The 21,128-nt window shown below is 45.2% G+C and overlaps 1 protein-coding gene across 2 annotated transcripts in view; it reads right to left on the reverse strand.

Annotated features, from left to right (window-relative positions):
* The window catches only part of LOC146811211 (uncharacterized), a 74,008-nt gene extending 55,107 nt beyond the window's left edge, over positions 1-18,901 (reverse strand). Inside the window, exons 1-3 of one of the 2 annotated variants that reach the window (XM_085618240.1) lie at positions 18,781-18,901; positions 17,513-17,590; positions 1,976-2,016 (exon numbers count right to left, since the gene is read on the reverse strand). In XM_085618240.1, the coding sequence (XP_085474366.1) occupies positions 1,976-2,016; positions 17,513-17,590; positions 18,781-18,829 (168 nt within the window). In that variant the 5' untranslated portion in view covers positions 18,830-18,901. The remainder of the gene's footprint in view (positions 1-1,975; positions 2,017-17,512; positions 17,591-18,780) is intronic. The other variant, XM_085618241.1, reaches the window with a different exon arrangement.
* Positions 18,902-21,128: the final 2,227 nt, after the last annotated feature.

Consider the following 21,128-nt stretch of genomic DNA (forward strand, 5'->3'; position numbering starts at 1 on the left):
TTCTTTAGGGGAACCCCGTGGAGGTTAATTCTCCCAGCAGGCGCCCTTTGTGGTCATGGGTTTCTAAAACAGTCTATATCGAGCATGCTATGGACACATCTGAAAAGCCTTCACGACCTGAGGACTCGTAAGAGAAAATAATTAAAACAGATTACGCTTTTCACACTGTGAAATATTATGTGGCGTATAACCAAATAGACAGTTAACATTTCATCAGTATCTTAGTAACCTTATTTTAGTGTCACACGGCAAATCACTGCATTTACTATTTGAAACCAAATGAAACAAGCATTGAAAAGATTGTTTTATTGCGTGTGCCGATTTACACGTAAAATCTGTAGCACAATGAGCATTTCAACAACAGGTAGTCGGTCTGTTGTTTTTGAGCATTGTAGAGGCTATACAGTGAGATGAACGGATTAAACGCCTTACAAAGATGAACACAACATTGAAAGTAATACAGTTTGTACAGTATGGCAATGTGGTAATGCAGCAAATTATTAAACGTCTTTTATTACTAAAATTAGCAGGAGATTAATACAAAGCGTCCTCGCAGTGTGGTCTCTCTCTCTCTCCCTCTCTCAACTCACATGCAGTCATTCCTCCATCACCGCGCACCCTCACAGTCCCTCCCCTCCATCATCTTGCACCCCCACCCCTCCATCATTTCCACCCCTCCATCACTTCCACCCCTATGTCACTGCTCACCCTCACAGTCCCACCCCTCGCACTCTCACAGCTCCACCCTCTGCATTAAACTACTGCTTTCACTCCGCAGTGTCCTCTCATGCTCTCTTCCTCTCATCCCCCTCACAGTGTCACCCCTGCATCACCACAAACTGTCTGCCCACCGACACTCCCTCCCTGCATTCCACCAGCCTCACATCCTCATTGTGTGCAGCCTCTCCCCCCCCTTTGACCTCACATCTCCCACTCCTCTGTCACTCACCCTCTGCCTCACCCCACCAGCTGTCTCACTCCATGATGTTATACCCTGTCATACCTCCCAGCCTCGCATCGCCCCCCTCTCACCTCACTCAGTCTTATCCCACCTGTTACGTGCCTGCATGCTTTCACCCACTACTCTCCCCTCAGTCTCGCTTCCTTCCCATCGTATCTCTCACCCCTGCATCACCTCACCCCCTGCCTCATCCTACCCTCATTTCACCACCATCGCAGTGTCACTCGGCACATCCCTGCCCTCCGGAGCAGATTCCTCACGCTGCTTTAAACATCTGCCCCTGTACTCAGCACCACTGCCCTGCACCTACACCCAGGGGGCAGGGGCACCCCTACGCCAGAGGAGCCCGCTTTTGGGACCTTATTAGTGTTTAGTTATGCAGCACAATATCCTTTGTGCACCAAAATTAACTGTTGCATGGTTAAACACTTATAAGGTCCCAAAGGCGAGACCTATTGGCTATGCCAATGCTTGTTACTTCATGCTGCAATACCTACTAATTTCAAGTTAACCTCAGAGGTGTTCCTGGGGTCCTTCTCAAAATGAGGCCATGAAGTCGAGATCTGGAATCAACTCTAATATACTATTGAAAGGGCTTTAAGTGGGATAAACTCTGCCCTTCAAATGTACTTTATAAATATAAAACCCCCTGAAAGATTACTAGAAAATACTAAGTCCTTGAACTCCTCACCCACCAGTGATACCAAACAATTAAGCAGAGAACTTCTCACTGCACCAAACTCCCACAAACACCTACAGATGGAGTAAGGAGAACCACAGCAAACTCTTCAATCATAACCACTCAGACCTAATGTGAAGCACCACACACTATTCCACAGGTACACCACTGACTTGTAGTTTGACTGGTGATAGACACTGCTGGTTTTTATTTTGTTTGCTTTTGTCAGCACTGTTCACCATTTGTTCCTACAGCGTAAAAGCTGCACCCCATACCCCTTTACTTTCCATGCACCCCTATGTGTCTTAAGACCATATGCTTGCCCTGTTACTTACGGAATACATCTTCTGTTCTTTAACACTTCCCGTATCTCCACCTGGAATGAAATAAAACATTTAGCATACCATAGCAGCTTAAATAAAGTGTGTGATCTGGTCTCTTGTGTGAGGTTGGCTGGAAGGAAATGCAAGGAGAAGCATCTCTGGTGGTGGACTTTACTCGTGACTGGCAACAGTAGTATTGTGTTGCGACACTCCTGTTGGGTTGATCGACTTTCACAGAAGCAATGCAAATATAGGACTGTTAGGGTTGTAGTTTGTTAAATTTATTCTCCCAGTTCTGGTTGTGGTATGGGCTGTACTCTGCTCCATGACAGGTAAACAGTAAGGAGTAACATTGGTAGATATAATCTTAAAATGTCATATGGTAACTTCTCAGGAATAAAATAATGAATGATTGTTTGTAGGTGCCTTTGTGCATTGTATTCTGTACCCAACATAATAAATACATATCCACTAAGAGGTTAAGGTAATAGAATCCTTTATGTGTCCAGAATATTCAAAAGTCAGAGACCATCCAAAGCTGCATTTTAATGCACCATTAGTTGTGGTACATTTAGCGTTTGGACAAAGTGAAGAATTGACATTTAAAATGGAAGTCCCAATTGTCGATTTTTGTTATGAAATAGCTCTGATGAAGCCAATATGTCTTTGTATTAAAAGGATGAGCTTTTGGCTTTGCCAAATCTTGTCTATATAGAAATATCAAAGCATGCGTCAAGATGCATGCACACGCATGTTTGACAATGTTGAAATTGATTTCCTATTTAGGGATACCCGTTCGTCTATGACTACCATGATTTATCATGCATGCACATACACAGCTCATAATAGGACCGCCATTTCCTTTTTTTTTTGTATTTACTGTTCCAAGATGGCAGATGATTACTTTGGAGTAGTTCATTAAAAAAATGTGTGTTAAGGCTCCTTTTGAGAACATTGTGCTGCAGTAGCAAAATACAGCAGCCGGGCCCACAACTCAATACATAAATAAACTACTTTAAAATCAAATAGATGTCACAGGGATGGGAGGGTGTGGAATGGGAGGGGTGGAGAGTTGGCAGGAAGAAAACACTGTTGATAGGAGGGAGCGAAGGGGAAGACACAAATCAAGGCCTATATTTACAAAAATATAAGTAAGAAATAAAAGCTGGGAGTATCGGGGAAAGCAACATGCACATTGGTAAGGCAATGTGAGGAGAAAATGTGAGGAGAAAAAGCAGCGTACAGGCAAGAGTGCCGGAAAACATATTTACTCCCATGAAGTCCTGGAAATAAAAGAACATTGTAGTTTCCTGAATGCAAGCACAAGGAGATGATGGTTAGAATGTCGAAACTTAAACATCAGCAGAGGACGGATACAGGTTACCCAATCAAAATAATGTGAGACCGAAATGCTCTAGGGTGGGTCAAACACAAAAATAAGAAGGAAAACCATTGAATCAAGAGGAGGGAAGGGAGATAGACTACAAATCCCTTCAATCATGTGTAATGAAGTAACCCATAAGCCATTCTAAATATTTGTGAAACAATAGGCCTGGCCAACAGACAGCTAAAAAGGTCTGTAGGCAAGACCCCCAAAACATTTTTAGGCTTTTTTTTTACAGATTTATACAGCGCAAACTCGACCCGAAGCTATTGGAGCGCTTTACATGAGCACCAGTTAAGTTACACAAGGACACATTCATTTTTTTGGGTAGGCACGGGGAGATTACGTGATTTTCCCATAATCACAGGATGTGGAGTAGACCCCAAAGCTCGAACCTTGGTTTCCCAGCTCCAAGGTCGGCAGTCTAGCCGTGAGACCACATCCTCTCCATGTACATGCCTCAACTTATGCCTCAACTACGTGGAGCGGATTTCTAGTGCAGCATTCTGCTTACCATTATTATCAGTAACCCGGTGTTCATATCCCCGGAAACTCCAGGTGCAGTAGCACTGGACAATTTTGCCAGCTGAAAAATCTACATTGGACCACTGTACACATGTCCTGCCCCCCCACCTGATCCTTAGCGTAGGCATGGTGAATGCGTGTAATTCTCCTCCATTAGATGACCTTCTCTCCTTCCCTTTTCCATCCCTTTACACAGAGGTGCTGCAGATGTTACCAGTGCTTGGGGCAGGTGGTAAATACCTGTCTTAAACTCCTTGGAATCAGGAATAGTGTGTGAAATTGTGAAAGGTGATGCAGGTCTGCAGACTTTTCCCCATTCGGAAGGGTTTAACTCATAAAAGAAGGAATTCTGTGTCACAAAATTAGCTAGTACCAGTAATTCCGCTGCTTGGAATAAACACACAGAATTCATCAAAACTCATAGTGGGGCTTTAGGAAGGGCCGTACCAGTGCCAAATATTGGGGGTTCTCCTGTTTGGGATCGCGGACATACCAGAGATTGGCATGGGCCTAGTGCCACTGGTTAGGAGAGGAGAAGGGAGCTGGAGGGGGGGGGAGGTGAAGTTAAAATGAGTTTGTGTTTTTCCTTTCCTTTCTTTTTCCTTTCCTTTAATGTGCCAGCCAGGAGGTTGTGGGGGTGTATGTTGTACTCCTTTTGCATCATAAAAACGAATAATATAACATTGATTCTAAAGCATAGAGAGCATGTAATTGCTCTGTTGTGGAACATGGCTCTAACTCATGATACATTTCTTTACTTTTTCAGAGTTTGATATAAGTATTTGACATGGTGTTTTAACCGTGTTTCAAGTTTTTAGAAATTGTGGAGGAGGACTTGTTTTTTACATCACAATTGCCAAATTTTTGGCTAGGATGGCAGCAGTGGTGAATCCACTGGTTAATTCTCTTATTAATGCCTCTTTGAGGGAAGGGAGTGTCCCACGCACCTGGAAAAGGGCGATGGTGATCCCCCTCCTGAAAAAGCCCGGTTTGGATACTGAGGTCCTGGCCAATTACAGGCCTATTTCTCTTCTTCCGGCTCTGGCGAAGATTACAGAGAAACTCTTTCTAGGGGGACCCCAGCTAATGAAGGGTTCGGACGGGTGCGCCTAGGGGGGCTGAAGATCATGAACTTAGTTTTCCCCAAGTTAATCTCCAGTCCCCTCGAGGCACAGAAAACCATAAAACCGTCCAAAACCCGCTGGATACCCGTTGATGTCCGCGACAACAGCAATGTGTCGTCAGCGAACATCAGAGCGGGCACCCTGCCAGAAGCCAAAAACGGAGCATCGCTATCTTTAAGGTTATTTAGTTCATTAATAAGGCCATTTAAATATAAACTAAACAATGTGGAAGCCAGTACACATCCCTGTCGAACTCCACGAGTTACAGGAAAACGGGCTGAGAGTTCCCCATTCTTCCCGCACCTCACCTGTGCGAAGTTCCCTGTGTGGAAGCGAACCAGGACATCAAGAAAAAACGTTGGTAGACCAAGATCCTTTAGCACCGACCATAATTTCTCCCTAGGGACCAGATCAAAAGCGGCTCGCAGGTCCACAAAAACGAGATAGAGGCTGCCACCCTCTACTCTTGTGGTTTTCCAATAGAGGACCTGGAGCCGAAAGATCTGGTCAAATGATTCACTGTCTAAGATGAATAGATAGTGGATCGAACACGTTTTATCACGTGGAGGAGGTGTATTACTATCTGTCAATCATAATATTTTGTAGAAATCGGAAGGGGCTGGGAAATTGTGTAGATAGAAATTATCGCTTATTAGGTGTATAATTATAAAAGGTAAATATACTGCAGAATTGTATTGGTGTCTGCAACGACCTACAAGACAAGCTACTATATTGTTTTATTTTAATTTTATTTCCTTTGGTGAGCATTGATATAGTGCTTGTAAACCCTCATACCTTGTTGTCGGCCCCCTGCAGAGAGATGTGTGAAAGACAAGAGTCTGGATTGTTCTATTTAGGAAACTCAGAAGACTGAGAAACAATATTAAGCAGAACAACCAGGTTACATTGTACACATTGAGAATGCAGGCATGCCATGACATTCAAATCGCAAAGCCTTGTTTTGTGCCGATAACCTCCTAAGAGAGAGCAGCATTTTCCCACTTGACCCGAATATATAGTTTATTTCACTCCAAATGTGTTATAACAAATTTGGGGGCAGACCAAGTTCACCATATTCTTCTATTGTTTGACAAAATAATCATTGCTGTCCTGCAAGGATTTGGGGCTTGAGTCGCTTTAAAAAAAAAGAAAAAGCACAGAAATATGTTTATGACTTGGCCTGTACCTACATATGTGTGTTTGTTCAATTCACAAACATTGCCAACAGTACAGCTGAAAAGCTGCGCCACAAAGGAAGTTGCCAGGCTTACTACTGAAAGTGTCAATGCACCTCTCCCAGGAGCTCTTGTTCCCGGTTTGCAAAAATGTAGAAAAGGTGAAGTTCTGCACAGGAGGAGTATAGCCAGCTGTGCGAATGCATATTTCATTTTTCACTCAGTGAGCAGGGCCGGCATTCGCGCTGTTGGAGCACGTGTGACAAATGACAATCATTTTTGGCGCCCTCCCATGACCTCCTCCTCAGATTTCCTCATGACCACCGGGCATAAGTGCCCCTCATCTCTCCATAGCCCCTCTCTCACATACATTTTTTTTGTTTAAAGTGTTGTAAATTAAGGCAGAATGTGATTAAGCATTTACTGAAAACATTAATGCTTTCCCTTGCGATCATGTTTTCCTCGTTATGTTGACCGAAGTCCGGACTCCATTTTGTATTGACATGCTGCCATGTGTTCGTCACGAGGAGAGTCCGACCTCTGTGTTAGTTGCTCTTGTAATCTGCCTAGTAACAGTTATAAATAGCTCTCTCCTGTCCATCTGGCGCATGCCCAGACTTGACCACATCTGTTATAATTAGCCTTGCTTGACCATGTCCTTTCGCGGGCTCAAGGAGTGTGTTGGCTCCGCCCATGTATTGATTCAGTATCGAGAATGACCATAAATGGTAATGTTCTTCGGCCTCATGTTGTATCCACCCACTTATGAGCCCCTCTGTTGTGTATAAAAGGGGACTGTGTACGAATGTTCTGTGTGCTACTCCATGCAATACTGAAGAGTGTTGTGTGGATTGTAGGACCACCCTTAAGGGTTAATAAACGTTGTCTTTGTACTTTGCAGTTTCCGTGCCAACTTCCTTATAGATTCCGTTACAGGAGAGCGAACCCTTGTTCTTGCGGGCCTAGCTGGGGCCTGTATTCATCAATTGGCGCCCGTCACGTGGGGCTCATCGGCGACTCGGATGCTCGAAGGACTGGTCGCGACGAAGGTGAGGAGTTTGGCCGGGGACGTGATCACTGCCAGCGGCGTCTTAGCCCTGGCATCCCGAGGTTTTTCTTCCTTCCCTTCCGAGCTGACCGTCTGGGTGGCGCCGGTCATCGACTGAGACCTCTTCTGTCGGTCCTGCCGTGAGAGCCGTTTGGGCGATTGTGGAGCTTGGCAGTTGGAACCTGGACTCTTGATTGGTAAGAACCGTTGTACGGTACTTGCTCCGAGTTTTTGAAGCCTGGGTTGGCTATTTGAGTTTGATTGATGATGACTAGTCATATTTTGAATTTGTCTTTGTGAAAATATATGCGTTGCAACACATATAGGCAGGTAATGTGGAGAGATTTCTCCGGAGCTGTGTAAACCTTGAACGGCGCAACGATTAAGTGCCATTTTTCCTTATAATATTGCATATTTTGCATTATTCCTAGCATGCCTGCTTTTAGCGCACTCCGTAAGTGGTGCTGCTGTTTTGGAAATCGGTTGAACCTCGAGGAATCTGCTCCAGCTCCCCCAGAGGGGACTCCTAATAGGGATATGTACGTGAAGCATGGTCTTTCTTCCATAATGTACAGCACGCTATGGAGGAAATACACGAGGAAGGATCCTGAGTTGCGATGGCCTTTGTATGGATCGTTTGATATACGTAAGATTGAGTATGTGGAACAGTGTATGTGTAAGCGGCGTGCTCGTCAGGATATGTTTGAGTGTGTGCGATTATGGGTGAAGGAAGTGCGTGAGCGAGAGAAGCGTGAGAAAGCGCTGTTTGATAAAGAACAACGGAAGAATGATCATGTGCGAGCGCAGGAAGCGAAGCGTCGGGAGGACAAAGAGCAAACGGACAGACAAGAGAAAGAGCGTAGGCTACAGGTTTTGGGTCAATATGTTGTCCGTCAGCCACTTTATCCTGTCCTTAATAATCCTGATGATGATTTTTATTTACTAGATCGCTCTCCGCCCCCTTATGTTGGCGCATCTGCTCCGCGGCCGCAAGATTCTGGCCCGGCTCCGGGTAAGGTCGACACACGGTCCATGTTATCGGCCGAGCATATGGCTGAGCTTCGGAAACTTTCCCTCCGTGCACTTAAGGGCAAGATGTCTAAGGAGGAGTTGTTCCATACTTGGGGGTCATGGCAAGATAGAGAGAGGGTGTACTTTCTGTCTCATTTCGCAGATGAAGTAATTGCTGCTTTCCGAAAATATTCCAGTGTCCTTGAGCCTGACGAAGTGTCTTCGGATGCCGGAGCATTACGTAATGGTGTTTTTTCTCCCCCTAAGGCTCCTGAGGCGGCTCGGCGGCTGTTCGCTTTACGGGACGAGGTGCTGGCCCTTAGAGAGAAAGCACGCCAACAAACGGAGGAGGAGAAGCAGTCGGATTCGTCTGCAGCAGGGGGCCACCCATTCGCCTCCCAGTCAGATAAGGATGACATAGTGCATGCTAAACCAATGCGAGAGGCGGCACCTTTGTATGTTCCTCCTAAGGGAGCAGGGACTAGCTCAGATATTAACTCCGCCGATGCAAGGGGATATTTTGTATATAATTGGGTTTACACTCCATGGCATAGGGCCGATGTTATGGCATTAAAGAATGCGCTGCCTGACCCCCGCAAGAATCCAGCGGCCTTCTATGAAGAAGTCGAGGGGGCCTTGAATTCTTGCATTATGACCTTAGCGGATATAGACCTGTTCTTTGGCCTTATCCTACCGCCGGATACGTGGCGCTCTGTCCGAAAGGTAGATGATGCGGTTGCCTTCAAGGCCCGGTGGTCCGACCTTGAGGATGAGGATAGGGAACGGAAGCCCGCACAGAAACCACCCCAGAATATTTTAGATCTCCCTGCGGCTATTGTGGCTAAGTTGAAGACGATTATCCCCCCTAAAAAGATTGACTGGAATATGTTAGCTGCATGTAAACAGAAAGTTGACGAGTCAGTTGCGGACTTCTTTACGCGCTTTGAGGAGACGTTTCATGATTTTAGTGGCCAGTCGCTTACTGACGACACGGGCCGCCACCTTTTCGCGGACAAATATGTGGCTAATCTGCTACCGGCAGTTGCGGCCCGGTTAAAAGCGAGTGAAAGTTCTTGGTCCTCCGCGACACCGACGGCCCTTCTGACTATCGCTCAGTATTATGAGCGTCAGGAGCACGAGGCGAAGGGCCAGGAGGAGAAGAAATCGAAAGATCTCAAAACCAAGGTGATGTTAGCACAAGTATATGGCCCGCCCCGACGGGGTAATAATAATAGAGGAAGGGGCGGATCTTATGGTCCCCCTTCGGGCCGATCTGATTTGAATAGGAACCAGTGTGCATACTGCAAGCAGTTGGGCCATTGGGCCAGGGATTGCCCAGTGTTGCGTGCTTCACGTCAGGGGCATACTCCGGGTGGCCCGAGAGGTAGAGGGGGTTCCTCGAACTTTAGAGGGAATTCTAATGACAATGCCCGTTTCGATACTGCCGGGCGGCAACGAGATGGCTCAAATGTTTTTGATCGCCAGCACCAGTATCATGTATCGGACATCGATCAATCGGGATATCATGATTCTCAGCATGCATAGGAATGCGTTGGATGGGGGTCCGAATCAGTTGAGGTGCCGGTCGATCAGACGGGTCCTTATGTATCGGCTGAGGTTTTAGGTTCTACTGATCAGTTCCTAGTGGATACAGGAGCGACACGTAGTGCATTGTCTAGGTACTTGGTTCCGGGGGCTCCCCCATCCGGCTCAGTGGTTACATCGGTAGGGTTTGACGGTACACTCTCCCGAAGCCCTCTTTCACAGCCCCTTACATTTAAGGTTGATTCTTTTTCTGCGCCCTGTCCGTTTCTGCTTGCTCCGTATACACCGGATAACATTATGGGCCTTGATATGTTAAAGTATTTTAGGGCTACAATCCGCTGCTCCCCTGAGGGTGTGAGGGTGATCTTAAATGACAACTACCCCCGGTCTGGGCGGATGTGTACGATATCAGAGGATGCATTGTTGGCTACCCTCCCCCGAGCTTTATGGGCGACTTCGGACACAGATGTGGGACAAATGGTGATTCCTCCGGTCCACATTAGCGTCCAGGAGGGGGCGGTGTTACCACGCCTCCCGCAGTATCGTATTTCCCAGGAGGGCGAGGAAGCTCTCATACAGATTGTGCAAGATTTGATCGCAGTAGGGGTAGTGGAAGAAGTTCCCTATAATATCTGTAACAGTCCGATTCTCCCAATTTTGAAAAAGGACACGGATGCAAAGGTCTATCGGTTCATAATTGATTTGAGGGAGGTAAACAAGATCGTGATACCTCAGTACCCGGTGGTTTCCGATATCACGACGTTGCTTACCTTGGTCCCGCCTACGGCGACCATGTTTTCAGTGATTGATTTGAAGAATGCCTTCTTTTCCATTCCCATTCACCCTGATAGCCGATTTCTTTTTGGGTTCACATTAAACAATAGATCTTATCGTTTTTGTAGAATTCCCCAAGGCTATACAGAAAGCCCTAGTATTTACAGTCAGGCTTTGAAACGACAGTTGGATTCCTTTGTTTTACTCGAGGGGGTCGCCCTCATTCAATATGTCGATGACATCTTGTTGGCGGCTGACACCCTGGAATTGTGTGAGAAAAGCACGCTATCCTTACTTTCCTTTTTAGCCTCCCACAATCATAAAGTATCTAGGAAGAAATTGCAATTCTGTAGACCAAAGGTGACTTATTTAGGTCACCTTTTGTCTAAGGAGGGGCGTGCACTCACACCAGATCGTATCCAAGTAATTTTGGACACACCGAGACCATCCACGCAGAAGGATGTGCGTGCATTTTTGGGCCTTGTTTCTTTTTGTAGACAGTGGATATTGGGGTTTTCGCACATAGCTAAGCCATTACTAGCTCTTTTGACAAAAGACACGCCTATCCCAATCCCTTGGTCAGATGAGTGTGATGCTGCTTTTCAGCAACTGCGACAGGCCCTTTGTTCAGCACCAGTGTTAGGGACCCCTGATTATACAAAACCCTTTTCGTTGTATGTGCATGAGAAAGATGGATGTGCATTGTCAGTCTTAGTACAGATGCACGGCGACAAGCAGCGCCCTTGTGCATACTTTTCGGCTGTGCTTGATCCTGTCGCCCGAGCATTACCAGGGTGTTTTCGCTCGGTAGCGGCGACAGCTGTGTCAATACGCCAAAGTGAAGGAATTGTGTTGTCCCATAAATTGTTGGTGTTAGTTCCCCATGCTGTGGATGCCCTGCTTAATCAAACAAAGACGCAGCATTTGACCAGTGCCCGTTTAACGGGATATGAGCTGACGCTTTTGGCTCCTCATATTACGTTGAAAAGGTGCGTGACATTAAACCCGGCCACATTGTTGCCATACCCCGAGACCCAGCCTGAGGCGCAGAAAGCGCATGATTGTATTCTTGTGACTGAGGAACAAACAAAGGGTCGTATTGATCTCCAGGATACGCCCTTTTCAGATGTAGATGGAGAGTTGTGGGTAGACGGATCATGCCTGAAGCTACCAGATGGTACGACTTCAGCAGCGTATGCAATTACCACATTACACACGATAGTGGAGACAGCACGCATACCACAGAAATCAGCTCAAGCAGCGGAACTGATAGCATTAACACGAGCATGTGAGCTCAGTACAGGATTATGTGTGAATGTTTATACAGATAGCCGCTATGCCTTCGGAGTAGCGCATGACTTCGGCCTACTCTGGAAGGAGAGAGGGTTTTTAACGTCACATGGAGTACAGATAATGCATGGAGAGTTAGTTCATAATCTTTTAACTGCATTGACATACCCAAAGAAAATTGCTATCGTTAAGTGTAGCGCCCATAGGAAAGTGGTTGATAAAGTTGGAGAAGGGAATGCGTTAGCGGATCGAGTAGCACGGGAGACTGCGATGCAGCCCGGCGCTACTGCCATGTATGTAGTAAAGTCACAGGTGGAGAGATGGCGTGATGCGAAGGAGGAAGTGCGAGAAATGCAAAGGACCGCTTCTGACAAAGAGCGGGAACAATGGGCTAGCGAAGGAGAACTGGATGACGAGGGTTGTTGGAGAAATAAACAGATGGATAGATGGAAGTTACCCACGGCTTTCGTACAACCTATGGTTCAGATGGCACATGGGCTAGCACATGTTGGAGCTTCCGCAATTGTGAAATTGCTTACCCAAGTCTGGGAGCATCCAGAGATTGCTAGCACGGCAAAGAGGGTGGTGCAGACCTGTATGATCTGTCTGAAGTATAATCCAGGGAAAGGCACTCGAACTCCAGCAGGAGGATTTGCGACACCCACTGCACCCTTTGAGGTTCTGCAGATGGATTACATCCAGCTTGAGCGCTGTAATAATTTGAAGTATGTTCTAGTAGTGGTTTGCGCTTTCAGCAAATGGGTTGAGGCGTACCCTACGAAAGACAATACTGCAATGACCACGGCGAAGCTACTGCTAAAAGAGTTTTTCCCTCGCTACGGTGTTTGTAGACTTCTGTGGAGTGATAATGGCCCTCACTTTGTAGCGGATGTTATAAAGTATGTCTTGAAGGGCCTAGGCATCACTCAGAAGTTCCATGCCGTGTTCCACCCTCAGTCTGCAGGACTAGTCGAGAAGTATAATGGTACACTGAAGCTTAAGATCGCCAAAATCCAAGCTTCAACATCTTTGACTTGGCCAGACGCCCTGCCACTGGCGTTATTGTCAATTAGGTCAGTGCCACACTCTCGAACCGGCCTTACGCCATACGAAATAGTATTCGGACGCCCAATGAACATTTGGGGTCCACCAAGGCCTAAGGCTGTGTATGATGTACCTTGTGTAATGATGAGCGATTATCTGGCACAGTTAACGGATAACTTGGTTTCTATTCATCAACAGGTCCGAGAGGCGCTCCCTGATCGGTCTACCGGCGAAGGACATGGTCTCCGACCCGGAGATCATGTTATGGTGAAGGTCTTCGACAGAACGAACAGTTTGGAGCCGAGATGGGTAGGACCTGAGCAAGTCCTCCTTGCAACGAGGACGGCAGTGCGAGTCTCGAACAGGAAGAATTGGATCCATTCCTTGCACTGTCGAAAGGTACCGCCCGGATTGGTGGAGTCTGCCGTGCTGACCGATCAACGAGAAATCCTAGCAGCAGAGACAGGCCGTGCCGCTGAGCCACGAGACACTGAGGAGCTCTTTCCGGACCATACGACTTCTGGAGGAAGGCGATATCATCTGCGACCAAGGAAGTGAGGTTTCCAGTACCGGGACATACTGTCAGAACGGCCCTTGGGTTAGTGAAACGGAGAGCCGATGTGGCAAGGGGGGGGGATCAGCCCTGCATTAGTGTAGCGACACCCGTCTTGGCCCGCTGGTGAAGAAATCAACCGCTGCCCAAGGGGAAGAGTTCTGACAGACTTTTTAGTTTCAGGAAGATATCAGGGTATTGTTTCTTTTGACATGGAGAAGAAGAAAATCCTTTGTGCATTGGGGTTCATGCTAACAGTAGCTATTGTTGGGATAACCACATGGTTTGTGGAGGAGGTAACTCCTGCTCGAAAGACACTTGTGTTGACGACTCCAGTGCCTGCGGAGCACTACTTTTATACATTGCCATATCAAGAGTTGAAGCATCGACAATCCTATTTGAATAACACTTTCATTCAGATGCTGCATCACACCCACGTTGCTACGAACGCTACGAACTGTTGGATATGTGGGATGATGCCAGCCCATCAGAAGAAAGGAGGTACGCCATTCATACCACTTCCTTTCTCTCATAATGGCTCTTGTAGAGCATGGTACACTTTGCTGTTTGCCACTCGGAAACCGACAGTGGGACGATTGCTTTTTAGACTTAATAGAGAATGCCATCAAGACAAGAATGGATATCCACAAGCGAATGGGACAATTTGGGAATGGGAAGAGTACCGACCGGACAATGAATCCATTCCCTATATCTTCACGAACACAAGAGACACTGCGGGGAAGGACAAATTCGTAATCCAAGTAGCACAAGCTCAAGCGGACCTGTGTGTCCAGAGTGTGGGTTTTATCCCTGTTGGTGTCAGTGATTGTATAACCGTATTGAACATTGACGGGTTGAATAACAGTACCTTCCTGGCGTCCCATAATACCTACTTTGTGTGTGGAAATAAAGGTTATTACCGTTTGCCGGCTGGGTGGTCTGGGGTATGCTATGTATCATTCCTATTACCCCCTGTATTCCTAGCACCCGCGTCATATCATAAGGATTTGAAACTTTTGAATAATGTGACTGTAAATAGATATAAACGTACTCTGTCGATTGATGATGTGGATCAGACCGATACCAGCCTGCAACAGTATATTGATTTTAACTTAGGACTGTTTTTCTTTGTTGGAGCCGCTTTGAATAGTAGGAAGATCCGAAGATTAACAAGAGTGGTAGAAGCCGTGACCAATCAGACTGCCGCTGCTCTTGGGAATCTTACGGAAGAGTTACAAATAACCAGGATTGTTGCGTTGCAGAATCGTATGGTATTAGATGTAATGCTAGCTGATCGAGGAGGAGCCTGTAAAATTATTGGAAGTAGCTGCTGTGTGTTCATTCCTGATCATACGCCATCCGTTTATAACGCCATTAACAAGCTGCATAAAATAGCAGCTGAAATCCACACAGAAAACGGCACTTGGTCCTTTTCTGGATGGTTTTGGGCGTTGGTTACTGTCTGGGGATGGAAGGTCTTAACTGGTCTCTGCATTATTATAGCAGTTCTGTTCCTTTTCTGTATGTGTATTCAATGTGGACCATTGTGCTGTTCCGTATGCATTTCATTCTGCATTCCAGATAAGAAAGCTATTGCCGATGTTGCTCGCCAGAAGGGTCTAGCTAAAGAGGTTAAGGGAATGATGATTATTGATATATATGATGATTATTCTTGGAAACCGGATGTCTTCAGTAAATGCTGAAAGGGTCGTCTGTTGTAAATTAAGGCAGAATGTGATTAAGCATTTACTGAAAACATTAATGCTTTCCCTTGCGATCATGTTTTCCTCGTTATGTTGACCGAAGTCCGGACTCCATTTTGTATTGACATGCTGCCATGTGTTCGTCACGAGGAGAGTCCGACCTCTGTGTTAGTTGCTCTTGTAATCTGCCTAGTAACAGTTATAAATAGCTCTCTCCTGTCCATCTGGCGCATGCCCAGACTTGACCACATCTGTTATAATTAGCCTTGCTTGACCATGTCCTTTCGCGGGCTCAAGGAGTGTGTTGGCTCCGCCCATGTATTGATTCAGTATCGAGAATGACCATAAATGGTAATGTTCTTCGGCCTCATGTTGTATCCACCCACTTATGAGCCCCTCTGTTGTGTATAAAAGGGGACTGTGTACGAATGTTCTGTGTGCTACTCCATGCAATACTGAAGAGTGTTGTGTGGATTGTAGGACCACCCTTAAGGGTTAATAAACGTTGTCTTTGTACTTTGCAGTTTCCGTGCCAACTTCCTTATAGATTCCGTTACAGGAGAGCGAACCCTTGTTCTTGCGGGCCTAGCTGGGGCCTGTATTCATCAAAAGCACTGGTAAAGGCTGATTTTACTAATAAGAATGTATAGCTGCCCAAACAAATCCTTTTCAGCAACATCGGGACTAGATAACAAAGGACCAACCAGCTTCTTTTGTTGGGGGGACTCTGCAGTACTGGCAGAGCTTGAAATGGAAAAATAGAAGTGCAGGTACTCAGTTGCAGAGTACCTGCTTATTTCTGAGAAGTGCCGGTACTCTCCAGCTAAAGGTATTGCATTTCTCTTGAGAAGTGCTGGTACTCTCCCCCTCAAAATAAAAAAATTCTGGCACTCAGTTTCGAACAGTACTGGCCTATTTAACCCCTTCCATGCGGCGCGGATTCCCCCGCGGTGCTGACCGTTACTTGCGCGGGCGTGGTCATGACGGAACGGTTCCGTCATGAGCACAGCTCAACCGACGCTCATGACGTAACCGTTCCGTCATGAGCACCGAAGGGGTTAAAGCACTGAGTACTGGGAGGTCTGCCCTTAATCTAATTATTCTCCTTGTTTCTTTGCAGTAATTCTTTCTGGTTGGCAGGGAAGGGAAAAGCCAGAGCGTTAAAAGGTATGATGTTCTGAACAAGCAATGCACGAAGAGACGCAGGGCCAGAACCATTGAAGCGCTGTGTGCTCGCAGGTGAGAGTAACTTAATGGCCTCATTTTTTGGGAATTGTCTAGGGCAGCGTTGAAAGTGTTCTTGCTGCACTGCTCAACATCAATGTGAAAGGGCAGGAATTCATCAAATTTATGAAATACGGTGCATTCCTGTCCTTTCCCACTGCGCTGGCATACAATTTGCTGCAAGTGCCAATGCAGGCATCTATGCATCATGGTGCAAGGCTGTCTGTGTTGGATGCTGGATTGTGTTTTGCAGCAAGGGGGCACCTTCCTGCGCAAAAACAATCCCAAGAGGAGTTTTTCTCTTTCTATGTGTGATATTCTGCAGCACACATGAAAAGAGGAAAAAAGCGAGGAGAACTAAAAATATTTCTACTCTCTGTACCTGCTCTGGGAGACAAAAGGTTTTGACACTGCTCCAGGTTTACGTGATTAAGTAATTCCAGTACAGTTTCAAAATCCATGAGTGTTGCATGGGAAAACCCACCACAACGCCAATGGAGCGCCTTCCTGTCATTGAGTAACGCAACACAGTGACTTGCACTGCTTACTCTTACTCCTTATCTATGAGGCCATGCAAATCTAAATTGTTATTTAGATTTTATGAATAAAAGGTTGGGGGTAGGAGGGAGGGAGTACCAGACAGGACAGTGAGAGGGCAAAATAGAAATGGTACCTCAATCACAGCACAAGCAGCGGACGGACAATCATTAACTTAAATAAAACTGTGCTTGGTTCCTGCTCCACAGAAGGCAATGGAAGTGACACTTGACCTGCACTGGCCAATTAAGAGGCAGTGAAGAAAAGTGTCTCTAAAACCAGCAAATAGTAAGCAATAGGCGGGCTCTAAGCCCGTTATTGCAAACAATAGTGCCTTGCAAGCAAGAGCATACTCTAGCGCATTTTCACGCAGGCTCGACCATAAAAGAGAGAAAAAATGTAACCACTTTTATTAAAATGTGCAAAATACGCAAAGCCCAATAGTTGAATATTAGCCAGTTAAGTTGGGCCAAGTCAGAGGTAGGGAGGAAAGACTTGTACTTCCAAACTTGTCCTTCTACTGTTTGTTTTCTCTCTATTTTGGTGAAATGAAAATGTAACATTTATAGGAACACGTCTGCCCTATATGTCCAGGACATCCAGCATCTTTACCTGAAGACCCGCCTTGATAGTAGGTGTACTTCACAGTCTGCACTTGTCTCCGGTCCCTTCGAATGCTGTTTACGGTACCTGCAGAAGAAGTTTGAAATTATGTGTCTGAAGATCAGCTGCACCTTAAGATTAAGAGCTAAGCAGATTTTCATGTTTAGCACCTCCTCCGTGTCGTTCTGCAATGCGATTTGAGGAATTGCTCTGTTCTTTTTGGAAATCAAAACATTTTGCAGAAAAATTCTCCTCACCAACAAGGATTTCAGACATGAACCCACAAATGTTTCAAAGTCTCCCCGAATTTGCTTTTGCAGAGTCAGACCTTACATTTTAATTTTGATGCATAAAGAGAAGACTTAGCAGTCCTAAATGATTGTTTACACCACCGAAGACCCTGCTGTCAGAGGACATGTTTAAGGAAGGGTATTCGATATGTAATGTGCCTGTGACAGAGGCAGGACCTCAAATGAAGTGATAAACTGAGTTACAAACAGACAACATCCTGCTGGGTGAGTGTGTCTGGCAGTCAAAGTGGAAGAAGGATGGAACTGAATCAACTGAATGGAAAGGATGTAAATATGTATATGATATACCTGTTTACATTTTTGCATTTTTATTCGTCATAGTTGCTCCTCACTGCTTTCTTAAAAGTGTTACCCAATCAAACGTTTTATGACCGATAGACTGCCCTCTTGAGCTAGATTCATCACGAAATGGTTCATGTCAAAATCCTTCTGCCAATTAATAGTAATTATATACATACATAGATACATGAATAGATAGACAAAGAAATAAATAAACAGAAAAATATGTATTCAGGCACAGTGGCTTCTAGATTTGAGATTCAATCTCAGTGTTCGGATCATGCTGTTTGCAAGTCAGTAGTTACTGGAAGGACAGAGCTGCAGTCTTTTTTTGCCAAGCTCGAGGCATTAACAATGTATAGAAGGGGTGTCCAGCGTAGGTTCAGTAGCACCTGATCCATGCCAGAACTTTAGGATAAGCATAAACAATGTAAATTAGTTCTGCTAAAATTCATTCCATGTAGACTTATATTTCCTGGCATGGTTCTGGCCCTCCTTGACCTACGTTGGACACCACTGATTGGACCCAGCATGATTTGGTTCAGTAGTTTGTTACCACCCTCAGATTAATGAATGGTGCAGACAGTAAAGTTACCTCTGGTTGGACAGGACACAATCATTTCTGAACTAACTAGAATTTGGATTAACTTTATCAGGGAATCTCTAGAGAGAGAATATGCTTCTTACCAAGGGAGCAGCAGAGAGCCACTACGAGGAAGGCAATGACCATCTTCATGTTGGCGAGAGGAGAGTTTGTCGATGTCAAGCTTAACCTGTTTGGATCTTGATGACAAGCTCTGGGCAGAGACCCTGTACTTGTACCAATCTCGGATGCAACAGCTCAACCCCCAGAGTGACGTGGCAAGGCAGGTGCTATGGTCAGCAAACAACACACATCCTAGAGAGGTGAATTAATGTACTTCATTGCAGTCAGATGTCAAAACCAAACATATAGCACTTGACACTAAACCTCTAAGCAGAAAGTAAACATTCCCAGGGCTCTAAGATTTGAGCTGACGTTTCTTTACCTACCACCTTCTTTTCCCAGCAATAATGACTATTGCCTTTTCTAAAAGATATTTTGAGTCGTGAAAAAGTAGCGTTTTTTAAATTACTGTTCCTGATAATTCCAGACTTCCTCCAGTTGCAGGGACAATACCCATATTCTCCAGATCGGACAGTTAACTTACCTGCTAGAACCAGAGGATAAAAAGCAGTGAAAATATTGGTTGCACTATATTGTTTACTGTCTTCTGGAAGAGAATGGAGGGGAATGTTCAAGTTATTTTTCAGTGGCCGGGAACCCTCTGATTACTATGTGGCTACCCCTCATTGCAGAAGGATCAGTGGGCACATTTCATTCCACTGTCTAGATGGACAAAAAGATAGTGCTCTGCCCATGGCCTAGTGTTTTCCAGATTCATTGAACAATGAGGAAATGGAAGCAGCTGAGTCAGACTGAGCTCCAGAGGTTGTCATCACTCTGAGTAGGAGTGCACCTCCCAGGTTCATGCCGAACCCCACAGTTGAGATAAATAGCGTCATGCCCTGTGTCTGATTGAACTGGTAATGTTGTGTATGCAAAGATACCACCATCTTGAATTTAATGGTTGTGAAAAGGAACAGATTAGTGAAATATTGCATTTTGTGATTTCTAAACGTGAGTCTGAAACCAAATGCCAGATTTAATGAGTTCTTACGCAAGGCAGCACAGTAGCCACAAATACTGTGACCCTTTGCATGAGAAAGAGAGAGCAGGAGAGCGCCATATCTAGAGTTATGGCTCTCTCCTCTCCTCTCCCTAGCGCCAGCACTGAATTTTACTGCTGAGCGCCATGCACACACCTTTGTGCCGCAGTGCAAGGGTGTGTGCATATGTTTAGCACAGGTTTTGAACTGGAAGACTTCTCTTCCATTACAAACTCTATGCCTAGAAAACGTTTCCAAATGTCACTGTGTGCTGTATAGTGCAGCACACATGCAAAGTCACAAAAGAAAGGAGAAATGACGCCAGTTCTCCGTCTAACACCTTCTTTCAAGTGGCGTTAAGTTTTGATGCAAAAAGCTGTCTTAAATTTTTGATAGAATTTTGTGTCAAACAGCATGCGTGGTTGCATGGAAATGCCCATGTACCACCCATGTAATGCCCCCTTGATGCGTAGCACTGTTTGATGATACGTTTTGGCAATTTCTAGAAAGTAAATAACAAAAATAACATTTTGTGTTGATTTACATCACTGTTGTCATGCAAACACCGAGCAAAATGTCTGTAAATCTGACCCTAAACGTGAAAATAAAATACCACCACAATTTTAAAAGCCCTGAATCTTTCTATTCAGCCACAGGATGCACAATGCGTCTTTTCAAGGCGGTTTAATTGTTGCCACTTTAAAAGTATGTCGTGATCACCAATGGGATGAAGGCAAGGCTTGAAGATGATTCCTCATCCTTGCTTCACCTTGCCATGGGTCTTTAAGGAGGTATCAGTGATCCAAGTGTACTGCTGGAGACCAAAAACGTTGTGAGGAACCTTTTTAGAAGAGGTTGAAATAAAAATGTTTGCCAAATTGACATACTTAACACTTCCAGAAGGTTGCAAATATATGTACATTTCATGTAACATAAAGTGGGTGAAAATTCTTGCAAACAAATATTTTGCAGAAGAATTTCTCTCAGTGAGTGAAAATTCTTGAAAAAAAATATTTTGCAGAAGAGAATCTCTCCCCTAAATTTTAGCAAGAAAATTCAAGCTCTATTAAAGTGTTTTGTTGGATTTGTTTTTACAGTTTAAATTCCATAATCTTCACCAAGTTTGCAAAATTTTGAACAGAATGTTACATTGGATTGTTATCAACTTTGCAACTTCACACACTCAAAGTCCACACCCATGCCCTCATTCGAGGCATTAGTTTTGCACACTTCAGAAAACCTCACAAGCTGGTCTGCAGATCCACCTCTTTACCTCTTTGTTAGTGGGCTTGGCTCACCAACTATGAGGGTCTTCTCAAATTGCTTCTAAGTACTAGGTTTTAATC

Source organism: Triturus cristatus, chromosome 7 (genome assembly GCF_964204655.1).
Source record: "Triturus cristatus chromosome 7, aTriCri1.1, whole genome shotgun sequence".
NCBI lineage: Eukaryota > Metazoa > Chordata > Amphibia > Caudata > Salamandridae > Triturus > Triturus cristatus.